The sequence below is a fragment of the Columba livia genome, chromosome 5 (genome assembly GCF_036013475.1).
Source record: "Columba livia isolate bColLiv1 breed racing homer chromosome 5, bColLiv1.pat.W.v2, whole genome shotgun sequence".
Classification (NCBI taxonomy): Eukaryota; Metazoa; Chordata; class Aves; order Columbiformes; family Columbidae; genus Columba; species Columba livia.
In genome coordinates, this window is record NC_088606.1 from 18,227,028 (window position 1) to 18,241,920 (window position 14,893).

At 35.9% G+C, this 14,893-nt stretch overlaps 1 protein-coding gene across 3 annotated transcripts in view; it reads left to right on the forward strand.

Moving 5' to 3' along the window:
- Positions 1–14,893, forward strand: part of RPS6KA5 (ribosomal protein S6 kinase A5) — an 84,092-nt gene that overhangs the window by 20,761 nt on the left and 48,438 nt on the right. For all 3 annotated transcript variants that reach the window (XM_065063662.1, XM_021292409.2, XM_021292410.2), the window contains 3 exons: positions 1,948–2,166; positions 6,164–6,279; positions 7,428–7,535. In XM_065063662.1, the coding sequence (XP_064919734.1) occupies positions 1,948–2,166; positions 6,164–6,279; positions 7,428–7,535 (443 nt within the window). The remainder of the gene's footprint in view (positions 1–1,947; positions 2,167–6,163; positions 6,280–7,427; positions 7,536–14,893) is intronic.

Consider the following 14,893-nt stretch of genomic DNA (forward strand, 5'->3'; position numbering starts at 1 on the left):
ACCGTGTGGCAGCCGGTGGTTTGGGGTCTGCCTGAGCCACAGATTCTCTTCTGTGTTTAGCAGCGCTTGCCTATGCTCTCCTCTCCCACAAGAATTTCATCTCTTTAAATTCATCTACATTTTTGACATCTGCAGCATAATGTAACAGTAGTTCTACAGCTTAACCACTTGTGTGTGTGCTTGGCAGTTCTTAATCTTAATACCTAATGATTTCATTACCTTAGTTATTTTATTTCTAGATATAAGGAAAAAATGTTCTTTACTTACCTTCATGCTGTGCTAGACAGTTAAAAATTTAAAATACTCTAAAAAGTATAAGTGTGTTCCTTCATAATTAGAAGAATTCTTTTATCCTTTTCTGTATTTTTTTTTAAGGTACTCCTATACCTTTTTTTTTTCTGATGGGGGAAGGGAGCTGGGGACAGAAGGGAGGAGAAACCGAAATAGCGTACATCACTCAAGATAGGAGCAGGCAAAGAGTTCATACCACAGCATAAAGGATTTCTGGTTTTGTGTTGAAGGTCTGAGGAACGATATGTTTGTGTCATTTTCCCCCTTCAGTGCTTCCCTTGAAGTTCTAACATTAATTTGCTTTTTTGATTACCATTGATGTTTTCTCATAGGATTCTCTGTGGTAACTCCAGGTATTTTCTTTTCCCTAAGTTATAGCACCATGCACAATTAATTATTATACTTCCTGTGGATTACTCATTTACTTATTCAGAATTTTATCTGCCACTTTATTTTTCAGCTACTTAATATGTTGATACTGTGGTATAGTTTTCAGCAGTTGATTTCTGTTGAGTGGATAATTTACTAAATCAAGAAAATCACCTTCCTCACTGTTCATGTATGACTGAAACAGGCAGGATGAGTTGTTGTGGTGACCTCCTTTCGCTAAAAAAGCTGAATGTTTATTTTTAACCTTTTTGTGTTTTATCTACTAATACAGTTTTTGATTCATAAGAGGAGCCCTCTCTTTGGATCCATGATTTAGTGGTTTTAAGACCCTTTTGTAAGGGAAGTCGTTAAGTACCTTGGAATTCTAAATAAGTCAATCATATCATTGTTCCTTCCTCCTGATTCCTTTGAGTGATTATTAGTAGAATAATTACTACCATCTACAAAAGTGACACTCATTCTGGTCACACAGTGTCCCGTTTGCGTGATTCTAACCTTTATTATTTCTGCAGGTTTGCCTAGTAAAGGTGTCAAATTTACTTGTGTGCAATTCCCAGAAGCCCTTTTTATTTAAGGAAGGGGGGGGAAAAAGTTGACATTTGCCACTTATTACTCCAGTATTGAGTGTATTTTTAACCAAATACGTAAACAGAACACCTAGATTCAATAAGTTAAGACTCTGGAAAGACTACTTTTTGGTCCTGCTGACTATTTCTTTTAGTGTTCAGATAACTTTTCTTTTTGAGGTAATTCCTCTAGCTTATTCTCATTCAAATCCAGTATTGGAGCCTTAGAATGTTCTTATGTACTAAATACTGATGGGAAGAATTCATTAGCTTTTCTCTTGGTTTTTGGAACTTCAGTGCTATAAAACTAGTAATGAAAGCACAGTAGTTGTGCAGATATGGGCCAACTGTTTTGAGGACAAAATAATAGCCTTTCTTGTATTCTGAACCCTTGCTAAATTCTAGGTATGGGAGTTTTGGTAATTAAAAGGAAAAAATCAGAAGTCTTGAAAATTGTTTTTAAATGCTGAAGCTCTGTTTGGTTTTCCCACTCTTGCTGTGTTCAGTCCTGAAGCTCATTTGGTTGAAATTTTGCTCAGAAACGGTCAGACAAACAAAAAAAAACCAGACGTTCTGGAAGATTTTTGTACTGAATAGTTACTGTTTGCTATAACAATGAAGAAATGAAAATACTTATCAGCCACACCTGTAGTACAAGTAAGTGACTGTAGGTTTTTCTCCCCACTTTTTCTCTTTTAAGCCTATGGAAAAGTGTTCCTAGTAAGGAAGGTAAGCGGCCATGATGCTGGAAAGCTGTATGCCATGAAAGTACTGAAGAAAGCAACAATAGTTCAAAAAGCCAAAACAACTGAGCACACAAGGACAGAACGACAAGTGTTGGAGCACATCAGGCAATCACCGTTTTTGGTCACGTTACATTATGCCTTCCAGACGGATACAAAGCTTCATCTCATTTTAGGTGAGTAGTTTTCAGGATTCAAGTGTTACGTTAGTGGAAAAAAAAAAAATAAATCTTCCTTTTCATCTCCTTAGTGTTTTGTAGGGTGTTTTTTCATGTGGTCTTAAGTACTGTGTGTTTGGAGATTGCATGAGAGACTATAGGAAGTAAAATTCTGTTCATCTTCAACAGTGTGTTTGTGGTTTTCCTGTTTGAACTTCAGTGTTCTATTCTGACTTGGGGCAGAAGACATGACAAAAAAGTGTCGCTGACTTACATGACCTAAATCAGAGAAATATTTTCTTGAACTTACTTAGAGGATGAAATTTTGATTTTCACTTTTGTAACCATTATTATATACTATATTATTATGTATTATATACTGCATGCTACAATGAATGAAAAAGTTCTTGATCTATATGAATGTGGGCATTAAAGTGATTCAGGTTATATTCTCTGCGTGCTGCTCTTGTGTCTGTGGCACAGAGGTTGTTGGTAAGGTGGAATGACCAAACATGACTTTATTACTGGTGTTAGTTGGCAGGAAAGAAAAAAAAAGTAAGGAAATACTTAAGCAGTAGAGAGCCTTCTAGTTCAAACATAGTGCACATCTCATTCTTAAGAACACATTGTATATTGTCTTCAATGTGATGGGTGTTTTCGAAAGGTTGTCATCTGTCTGAGAGGACAGGACTACCTGTCACTGTGCTGACCAGTTAGTACCCTGTTTTAGCACTGAAATGCTGCAGGTCTTTCCTGAACAAATGCACTCGTAGTGTGGGTGATGCCAGTTAAAGATGATTGTGCTTTTATTTATTTTTGGCCAAATTCCTCACAGCACTGGAATCTGCAAGTTGTTGGTATGGCTTGTGGCTGTAAAATGCTGGTGAAAATACAAGTATTGTGGATAGTTTCTTGTTTTATGCATTGAGAGAACTTATCAAAATGAAGTATAGTAACTTTTGTAAATCTCCTATTTACAAGTGACACTTGATAATACTATTGTATAGCGAGCCTTATTAGAACATTATTAATTCCACTTCTGTCCTGGCCGTTTTGCTTTCCATTTTGATGTGAAGAACCACATCTCTTGGTGTAGCATTTGTAAGGTGGGCAGAAGATAGATAAGGAACTTTCTTACGGTTTTCAGCTTGGATATAACTTCCATATGCACTTGTCTCTCTACTCCCTACCACCACCATCCTTTTTCAGGACAGTAACGTTTTGGGCAAAGATGCTGAGATTAAGGAGTTATATTCCTTTTTGCTTTATTCCCCAGTTTAATTGCCTTTGAAGAGTCCTGTCTTTCTCAGAGAGACTAAGGATTTTTCCTGATAATGAGGAACATTTACTTCATGAGCTGCAAAAGGGTGTGAAAATCAACTCTAGACCTCAGTGCTTCATGAAACATTTCCTCCCAAAACTTGTTGTTATGAAACTGTTTGATCTTTGAGTATTGAGATACTTGTATGTGTTCAGTCTTTGGACGTTAAGAGGCAATCCAAAATGACGCAATTTTGTGCTGAAAGTAGAGCTTGTTCATAAGGCTTGGTACCACTCTAAAATAAGAAATATTTCTGCCTTTCAGATCAGCAGCAAATTTTGTGTTTGGTGTTTAAGATGTATCTGTAACAAAAATACAAACAATTTGTAGAGACTACTTAGGGTATTATAAAAGAACAGGAAAATGAATGACCACATTAATGCCTGGATGCAGAATACAGTTTTGTAGTGAATTATTTGAAGAAGTAAATGAGCCTTTAGTTGAAGTATAAGTTTTGCAGTTCCTTTTAGCTCATAACTTCCATTTATTGAACCTTTATTCACAGGTTGATCTAGAGATTAAATTAATAAATATTTATTAATATTATATGAATCTGTATCACTGGCTGTCAATGCTTAGGTAGGTGTTTTATGCACAAACCTTAGTTTCATATACTACAGTGAGATAAAACAGGTATCTGAGGAGCTCAAGCTTAAATGGAGTGTTCACTAGGTTCCTTTCGAAAATGAAAGTTGAAAATTTTAATATAATTGTAATATATTTTGATAGAATACATTTGAGATCACATTAGAACTATTTAAAACAAACAAAAAAACTGCCACAACAAAAACCAAAAAAACACACCAAAAAAACCCCGAAACCACACATGCACAAAAATAAACCAAATAAAACAGCAAACCAACCAAAAAAAAAAAACAACCAAAAACCCTCACACCTGAGATGGATGGAGTTACCTAAAAATAAATACACAGTAATGGAAAACTTAGGTGACAAGAATAATCAGAAGGGCAGAAAACCCCCCTATATGAAGGGAAAATTAAAAGCTTGACATATTCTTATAAGAGTCCAAGGGGAAGGGAGCCCAGTAGTTCTGAAGAACATTACATAGTGGATAGTGCAGTCTGGGCACATGCTCACTGCAATACAATGTTAAGATGATGTTTACAGCAAGAAAGTCAAAGCCGATGTGTGACTGAAGGCATTTTGTTCTGTTTTTTACTTCCCCATGAAGTCTACATGCATCTATTCTCAGAATATCAGTTGAGGCCAGAACAATTTTCCTCAACTGGGCTTCACACGCTCCCTGACAAAAAAATAACTCTTTGCTGCAACGTTTTTATCTCTCATTGTATAAATCTGTGAATCACTGATGTAGTTTTGGAGTGTATGTGTTTCAGAGTCTTCTGAATTTTTGGGGAAACCAGTCTCTGTTTTTGTACCTACCTGAATTTAGTATATGAGCAACACATCATTTCAGTTTCAAGAGGTTTTGGAATTGGAGCCTCAGTACAGTGTTTAATACAGCTGTGGTTAGTCTTATAACCTGTGTAGAATTAGGCTTGTTTTGCCACTTCTCTGCCAGCTTTGGTTTGTATCTGTCACAGTGCCTGGGAATTCAGTCCTAAGTTAGCTGTTCTGATTAGAAATACTGTAAAAAAAATTTACTTTTCTTATCTTTGTTTTATCCATGATTCAAATGACAAAGTTTTTTTGGAAGAAGAAAGCAATTGTAAAATGCAGGTCATTTATACTTTATTATAATTTTTTTCATATGCTTACTTTATCTTCCTCACATGGTTTGATTCCACTAATATTGCTTCCCAAACAGAGAACTGGAGGAAAGAGTTCAGAATGTCTATAATTTCTAGATATGCATTTTCCTTCAGAGTATTAACTTACCTGTGATAGGATTGAACCTTTTAAATGGATTTACATATTATACCAAGGAATCTATAGCAACCATATTCAGGAAAGTGTTGAGTAGGAGGTTGTGGGGCATGTTCCCTGCTCTGTATATGTAGACCTCACAAACAATGTGGGGGCTGTGGGGTTGCGAATTAATGGCTTTGATACAACTTGTGGCATAAACAGCTCTACCTCTGCATTGTGTTTGTATTGCAGTGGAGCTCTGTTGTAATCATTACTTTTTTTCACCCTCTGTGGTAAAACCCTTTTGTCAGAGCCTGCAAAGAATGAGAGTGTGGTTGCCATGGCGGAATGTATGTGGAAATAATCTAACAAATCTCCTCAAGTATGTTTTGTCATCAAAGTTCCCCTTACAAAGGGTAAAACTTATAATTGCTGTAGCTGATTATTTCGCCTAATACCTGTTTTCTGAATTGCCTTTCCCTGTATGAGTCTGCCTTGTTGCTCTTAAGTTTTTCATAAGACCATACAAGTATTCTGTTTGTAGATACCATTTGTACTCCTTTCTTTTAATATTCCTAAGTAACTAAAAGACTGTTTTTTGCAAAAAATACTAATCTTTATAAATTACAGATATTTGAGGCTTATTTTATGGTTTTGGTACTTATTTAAAAGTTGCTTGTGTTCTTCTGTCAGTACTCTAAGAAGGAAATGGAGCATTGTAGAACATGAGATATTACTGAATTAAACAAAGTAAAAGCATCTGCTCCCAGAATATCTTATTAAATAACTTTAAGTACCTATTAATATTCCAATAAGAAAATGGTCAGAAAGTGAAATTACAAGTTTCTTTGTTCTACTTTTTAGACTATATAAATGGAGGAGAATTGTTTACTCATCTTTCACACAGAGAGAGATTCTCAGAAAATGAGGTGCAAGTTTACATTGGAGAAATCGTTTTGGCACTTGAACATCTCCACAAGGTAAAGTAACTTTATCCTACAATTATATTGCTTTCACATCATACAAAATTAGTAAGGACAACTGGTGTCTATTATGTTTGTGGGTTGTTTTTTTTTTTTTTTTTTAGATTGTTTTAAATTCAAAGTAACTTAATCTAGCAGTGGGACATTAGTTCTATAATTAGAAATACTTCCTAATGCAATGTCTATTCATGTGCACCAGATTAAGGATACAAGTATTTGTCTGCAGCATGAAGAGTGTTATTGATAAATGATTGTTAGCTTTTACTAATCCATATGAAGTGGAGTATGTCAGCAAAAGTAATTTGTAGTCGACATAAACAGTGTTAATGTTGCACAGATGTTCAGTTGTCCCAGTTTTGATGCAATTAAACAGAGTTCTGAAACTTTGGCACATATGACCTTACAGGTTCTTCACAAGGAGAGGAGGAGGGGCAGGTGCTGATCTTTTCTCTCTGGTGACCAATGACAGAACCTGAGGGAATAGCAGGAAGATGTGCCGGGGAGGTTTAGGGTGGACATTAGGAGAAGGTTCTTCACCCAGAGGGTGGTGGAGCCCTGGAACAGGCTCCCCAGGGAGGTGTCACAGCCCCAAACCTGACAGTGTTCAAGAAGAGACTGGACAACACCCTCAGACACATGGTGTGAACTGTGGGGTTGTCATATGCAGGGACAGGAGTTGGACTCAGTGATCCTTGTGGGTCTCTTCCAGCTCAGGACATTCTATGATTCTGTGAACTGTAGATATGAAAAGCGCTCTGAGAGGTAGTAAGTAGATTTGTAGTCTAGACCATACATTCATGTTTTGTAATAGAACATTTGACAGAACCGTCCATTTTCATTCTTAATGATAGCTGAACTAAGTTTTGTACTCAACAGCAAGTATTAAGTTATTTTTAAATTCAAACAATATAGTATGACCTTTAAATTTTAAGATGTTAATGCACAGTGTAAATTCTGATAATTTTTGTCTCAAAGTTATTTCTTCAAAGGTATTTTAAAATCGTCCTTTTGAGGTGCAACTTTCAGGTGTCAGGTTACCTTAATAATGGGAGTTTTGCTTGCTTCTTGTTTAAATGCATTCAACAATATCTCCTTGATGTGGTTATACTGTTTTGAAAATACTTCTTCTTGTATTCTGTTTGCAGTTGGGGATTATATATCGGGATATAAAACTTGAGAATATTCTCCTCGATTCTGATGGCCATGTGGTGCTGACAGACTTTGGTCTGAGTAAGGAGTTTCTCACTGATGAGGTGAGTATTTGAATCTCCAGTAAGTGTACACAGAATCCAGCAAGATCACAAAGTTAGATTGTGTCTTACTGAAATCATAAACACATTTGAGAGGGGAAAACTGCCTTCTAGACTCTTGCTTCATAGAACAAAATCTGGCAGTGTGTTTTACTGAGGTTTGTGCTTTCAGTTCATTGGTCTTTGGCCTAGCAGTGTTGTCAGACACTTCTGTCTGTTCTAATTTTCCCTGAAATTCCTTCATGATCCCTTCTGCTGCCCTTTATGTGAAGAAGGAGAGATCCACCTAAGTCAGGTTATCATTTTCAGGTGCCTTTTTAAAGACACTTGACTGTGCTAATACTTTGCAGTGACTAGGCAAATGGTATGCTATGACTCTTTTTATGCTAATAATAATTAATGTATTATTATCTTGTCTCTTTCTCATCTCTTTGTGTCACTTTTGATAGGCTTAATTGCAAGCTTTTAGGATAAAAGCTTATCTCATACTAAATATGTGCATAGTACCTAACATAGTTATCTTTGACTGTTGACGTTAGTTGTTAATTATTTGTAAGGTACAGTTTTATCTCCAAATATGCTTTTTAGATTTCAGAGAGTCAAAATTGCACAGTATTTTACTTCTGAGAGAATTTAAAAATTACTATCTTTTGGCTTTCACTTTAAGTATCAAAAGTATTGAAATCTGGGACTACAGATGAAAAAGTCTTTGTTAGAGGCAGCAGAGGGGTTTTCTAAAAATAGATAACTAGTAGTTTCCTTGAGAATTATTTGCATTTCAAATGGAGTCTGGTAGGATTTGGAAGGTACCATTTTAAGAGAGATAAAATGTTACTTTCTGAAGCAGGGAAATAGTACCGATAATGTAAGTATATTCCTTTTAAATTATAGCTTGAAACCAAGAGGAGGTTCAACTGACACGACAAGGGATTAGCAGCAGATTTCCAGACCAGTGCAAGAGAGGAAGTACAGAGAAATGCAGTTTTCAGCAGGAAAGAATGATAGTAGAAGGTGTGGGTAGGGAGAGCAGAATATGCTCAGAGTTGTGAGAGAAGCTGTGCTGGGCACACAAGGCAAAGCGCAGTAAAGGGAATGGTGTTACTGCACCCATGGGAGGGAACAGGAACAGTCCTCCAGCCTTCGAGCCAAAGTTGAAGGAAGCCAAGATCTTCCCTGTAATAACAATGTCTTAATGAATCAGGACCTTCTCTAAGTCTCAAAATAGATGGTTTTAGGAAATATACTTATTTCTCGCCTGTGCTCACCTTTGGGATGTCATTTACAAGCAGTGCAAGGAAAGGGGAGGACTTGGATGAGCATCAAGAGACACCTGTCTGCTTTTCCCACACTGAGTTGGATTCCTCTTTCTCTAGTCATTAAATAAAGCAGTCTTGTTGCTTTGTCATTTAATGTTGGTTCCTCTGACTCTATTCCATTCTGTTTTCAGTATGTACCTCACAAACCTCTTCATTTAACCATACTTTTTTTATTCACCTTCATATTTTATATTTGTCTTCCCTGTCAAAAAACTCGACATTTCTAGTGTTTCTTTTAAGGAAAAAAGTAATTGCAATTGCATCGTTTGCTTTCAAAATCTAAGAAATCATCTGCACTTGACTACTGTTTTCATGTGTGCTATTGTAATTTGATGACTGAACCTAAACATGATTAGAATGACCCATTTACATCTAGAAATTGTATTGTCTTCTGTAGACAATTCAGGTACTACTAGAACACTTCTAATTCACGTTACAAAAGATACTTAACTTACGCTTCTGAAGCAATGTACTTACAAGAGGTAAAATTTGCCTGTATAACTGCATAGCTTTGTATCTGTCTTCATGCTCATTGCGTAGCACTTTTAAATAAAATTACAAAACCATGTAAGTCAGATAAAAGTGTAGTGTTGGCAATTCAATCAGAGCAGTATAGTTTCCTTTCTTCCCCTTTCTTCACACTTCTTCCCTGGTCTACCCTGCTTCTTGCAAGAACTTTGCCACTGAGAAAGTATACTTGTGCAAGTGGAATTTATTCTAGTAGTGCCCCCTCTTTGGATTGTATTTGGTGAAACAAGATATATTTAGGTTATTAAGAAAGTTAAAAAATTATCAGCAATAAGAAGCATGAACTATGTTTAGAATTCTTATCAGAGAGCATACTTTCCTATGTATTTATGAATTTCAGATGGTATGGTAGTTAGGGATACTTGCTAAGGAAATATCATAGTTCAATGTTTTCAATATCACTGCTTTTATCTGGTGGTCATTAAATATTTCCAGGTACCTGACCAAGTACAGAATCTATTGGAAGCTGTTTTAGAATAAAAAGTGTAATATTTCTTGACTATAATAACAATAGCGGATTCATTGACTATTCAACACCAAAGAGCTAGGAAGCTGTTTTTCCTGAGTACTGTGAGTGAAAGGAAGCAAATGCATGTGACTTCTAGGAAAACAGAAACCTATTGATTTCTGCCATGCAGCTACAGAAGCACGAGTGTGAAGAGAGCATTGTCAAGTATCCCTTTGTTTTACACTTATTGTGTGAAAGTGCTTGTAACATGCAAGAATTACAAATCCAAGCTGAAAGCAGTGTGCTTTTAAGAGCTCTAAAGTGTTTTATACTACTGTTTCACTCAAAACTGATATTTGTTTTGTACAAGTGAAATGGCACTCTGGTATTGCCCTTGTTTTATCTATAAAATGAGTCTATGTGCTTGTACTTGCATACAAAAAGAAGAAATATCTGACTGGAATAAAGTAGTTGAATAAAAAGTAGATTAGTATGAAATGACTTCTGATATTCAAATTTTATTTAATATCTTATGAAGACCTACAGTTTGGCTAGTCTAACTATAGAATGGAATTAGGTAAGAGATTAAGAGATTGAAAAGAATAGTACCTTTTTAGTATTAAGTTTTATGGCACATGCATTCTTAGCCACATGATGAATATAAGACTTGTCTTTCCAATTTTTAACTCTAAACTGAATTGTAAAGAAAATCAGAGTAAAAGAATAAACATTGTAGGCTTCTGCTTTCATGCATCTCAGTTGATTTCCTGTCTAACTGGGATGCAGAATATATTTGCACATGACATTAATAAAAATTATTAGCAGGGGTGTGGGGAATTGATCGGACGGACAGATGTTGTATTGAACTTTCTGCAACGTTTTTGTTCACTGCATTTCATTTACATTTAAAAAAAACAAACCCCATAACTTGGTATTTTTTTTGCCATCTTTTTTCTTGTATAGTGTCTTCTGGATTTCTGGCTTAGGCATCTTTTAATCTCATTAATGGCTCTACTTGTATGCTGAAATTGTTTTAATTTGGTTAATATCAGTTTAATGTACTCATCACACCTGGTCTTCATTTTAATGTCTGTTTTTAAAATGTGACTTAATTTTTTAAAATATTTTTTCTTCTCACATTTCTCTTAGTTCTGTAACTGTTAAATATCATACTTTAGTGTATATGGAGTTCTATGCGTCCTAGAAAAAATAATGTAAACGCATTAATTGAATTATTATAGCAGTAATCTATTCTATTGGACCATGCATGACAATTAACATTTTTCTTTTTAATTAAATCCCACAAAGTACACTTTGTACCCGAGTATAATGAAATACTGAATTCTTCTGTATTGGTACATGTCTTCTGCATTAGCTTAAGTTTGTTTTGAAGTTTTTCTGTTTGCTTAATGAAGTTTAAAAAAAAAAAAAATGTAAGTACTGAACACTGTCAGTCTTCAAACTGATATGATATATCTGAGAGCATGCAAATGCCTTAGTAGTGAATCATATAGGAGTTGATACTCTGTATGAGGGATGATTGAATTGTAATCCAAGTCAGTTGGATAGATATCTGTTTACTTCTGTCTGATGTGTAGAATGAGTAGTTCAGCTACATGATTGTTTTCCCATCTGAAAATCTCTTGATCAGAGTTGCAAATTCAGTTATAACTGTCAGATGCTTTACGCTGTTCAGTTGTTGTTTGCTTTCGTTTGTTAGCTGGTTGAGTGAACATTTTGTTCTGGGAAGAAAATTTTACATTTCAAAGGAAATTTCATGAAAGGAAAAATGGTTAAAAGGTGGTTAGTCCACTGTGAATTTTGGTAGGTGAGGTAGGAAATGTTTTGTACACTTTCTTAGAGCAGTTTAAAGGTATTAGGTTGGTGTAAAATTAATTGCAGTTTTGGACCACAAATTTTAAATCATTGTAACTAGGCTCAAACACATCTTTATTAATCAAAATAGGAACAGTTACAATCAACACGTTTTTGCCAAAGAAAAAGAAGTTGGTTGATTCCTGTAGCATGAAAATCTGTGCTTTGGGTTTAGACAAAAACTTGGAAAGCGTTTTCTGCATCCTGCTGGTTGTGGAAGTGTTTTCTATGCAAAAAGTTGTCAAGATGCTTGAAGAAGAGGTAGTTGGTTGGCAAGAGGTCAGGTGAATATGGTGAATTAGGCAAAACTTCATATCCTGATTTGTTCAACTTCTGAAGTGTTGGTTGTGTGTTGTGCAGTCTGGCGTTGTTGTGGAGAAGAGTTGGGCCCTTTCTATTGACCGGTGCCCGCTGCAGGTGTTGCAGTTTCTGTTGCATCTCATCGATTTGCTGAGCAGACTTGTCAGGTGGATTGGTTTCGCTGGGATTCAGAAAGCTGTAGTGGATCAGACTGGCAGCAGACAGTGACCGTGACAGTTATTTTTGGTGCAAATTTGGCTTTGGGAGGTGCTTTGGAGGTTCTTCTCTGTCCAACCACTTGGCTGGTCATTGCCAGTTGTTTAAAATACAGTTTTCATCGCATGTCACAATCCAATTGAGAAAATGTTCATTGTTACTGTTTAGAATAAGATGACACTTAAAAACAATGATTTTTTATTTTTATTTTTATTTTTTATTTTTTTTTTTTAAGTTTTTGGTCAGCCCAGGAGGCACCAGCTTAGTGAGATTTTTCACCTTTCCAATTTGCTTCCAGTGTCAAATGACCATAGAATGGTTGACATTGAGTTCTTTGGCAATTCCTCGTGTAGTCGTAAGATCAGCTTTGATGATTGCTCTCCATTGGTCGTTGTCAAATTCTGCTGGCCGGCCGCTACACTCCTTATCTTCAAGGCTCAGGTCTCCTTTGTGAAACTTCTTGAACCAGCACTGTGCATTCATTAGCAGTTCCTGGGCCAAATGGGTTGTTGACATTGTGATTTGTCTCCACTGCTTTACAACCCATGCTGAACTGGAATAAGAAAATCACTCGAATTTGCTTTTTGTCTAACATCATTTCTATAGTCTAAATATAAAATAAACAGCAAGTAATTAGTCACAAAAAAAAGCAAGAAAAACACATTAAAATGATGTATAACATAACCACCTGTATTTAAGAATGTATTCCAACATCAAATGGAAAATTTCAACAGTGCAAAAACCGCAATTACTTTTTCACCAAACAAAGTTCACAACAGAGGGAAGTGACTACAACTCGACTCTTGTTTAGTGCTGTATGAACTGTCATCTCACTTGAGGGACCTGGTATTTACCTTTAGAAGGCCCTTTATAATTGTCCAATTTAAAGTGATAAAGTCTGATCATTGAAAATTGATAAGGGATCCCGTGAACACTGAGCATTCTCTTGCAAAGTTGAGTTAAAATAATCCGTACTGCAGATGACCATTACTATATCTGCTTGCATTTTAGTTAAACAGTTGTTCAGTAGTGTAGACATAGCACAGTTATAAGGAGTAGATTTACATTTCTGTAGAGGAAAATGTAAGAGTAAACTGAGTGATGGGGTTAGTCCACAGAAGTTAACACTAGTTATAGATCTGTCTGGACAATTAGACAGTATTTCCCATATTTTGGAAAAGGAAATGAAACTTTATTTGGTGTACTTCTGTTGGTGTTTCAGGTGTCCTGAAATTTAATGTTGAGAACATACCAAACACTCCAAAGACACTTAACTGAACTGGACTCATTTAATTGCAAAGCTAGGTCAATAATGATCAGATGACTGTTTGTGCCTTACGCCGAGAGGTATCCTTTTTACAGGGCTTGTCACAAAGGTGATTCTGCTTTCCCAGCACGGAGCAGTGATGCAGAAGACTGGGACACAAAATATGCTGTGAGATTTTGATGCCAAAAATCTTAAAGTGGCATTAAGAATTTTTGCAAGAGAGTTTATGAAGTCTTACAGTGACTGCCCTGAGAATTCTGTTTTCTTATTATACAATAATACACCACTTAAAAATCACATTTTGGGGAGAAATAGTGATCTGTGTGTTCAGTAACCAGGTATCTTCTAACAGATCTTAAAGTAATATGTTGCTGGTTAACTTAAGAAAATTCTGTTTCTGTTTTCCAAAGGGAAAAAAAGTAACTTCTTGAGGGCAAATACCACCCTCATTAACCTCTTTTTCTCATGGATTTTTTTTTTAACCTCTTGAATTACTATGAATACCCAACTTCAATGAAACTTGGGCAACCAGGTGTAAAAAACTTACATGATCAGAGATTCATAGCCCTACGAAAATTAATTTGGAACCATATGGACTGTATTTGAGCAAAATTGTTCAATCCTACTCTACCTTTTACATCTGGTGCTCTCTGATAATATAAATGTTTATTTGGCATCTCCTGCACATTTTTTTCCCTTATATTTTCTTTTTTGAAAATAAATTTTTGAAGGTTTGTGGTGGCAGCTTGTAGAATTCTTCCCTGAATCAGTACTCTTTTATACCTTACAATTTTGTCTCTATCTGAAGAAAGCGGATTTTTTTCAGGTTTCACTTTGTATACTGTTCTTCTATCTTTTGCTAATGATACCTCTCTCTTCTCAACATCTATGGATTAGGGAAGAAGTCTTCCAAAAATTGGAATTTTCAGAAGAACCCAGTACAAAATGTTCATCTGGGCTGCCAGTGGTACATGCTTGAGTTTCTCCCACGCAATAATGTGCTGTTTCTGATATTTTTTTTTTTTTTTTTGCTTGGAAAACTGAGACACTTGTTTTCTCTTAGTTATTTGCTTTACAAATCCATTATCAGAGCTGGTTTAAAGAATTCCTTGCAGAACTACAATTGCATTGCACTGCGAAAACAAACATAGCCATTGTATAATCTGTGGAAAGGGTTTCTTGAACCTGTATTCAAGATTAGTTGAGGGCTTAGCCTTGCATTGAGTTATGTTTTGGGGCCACAGCTGTAGAGGTCGCATGTCTCTTGGCTGGCAGTACCAGGTTTAGCTGTTCTTATTTCTCCTTTTAAGTGCCTGTTCTGCTGGCAGCTGCTGGCCGGCAAATCTCATTCTTGAAAAATTCAGTAGCCCAATTCCATGTCTGTTGGGGAATCAGAAGTCATTATGAGCGT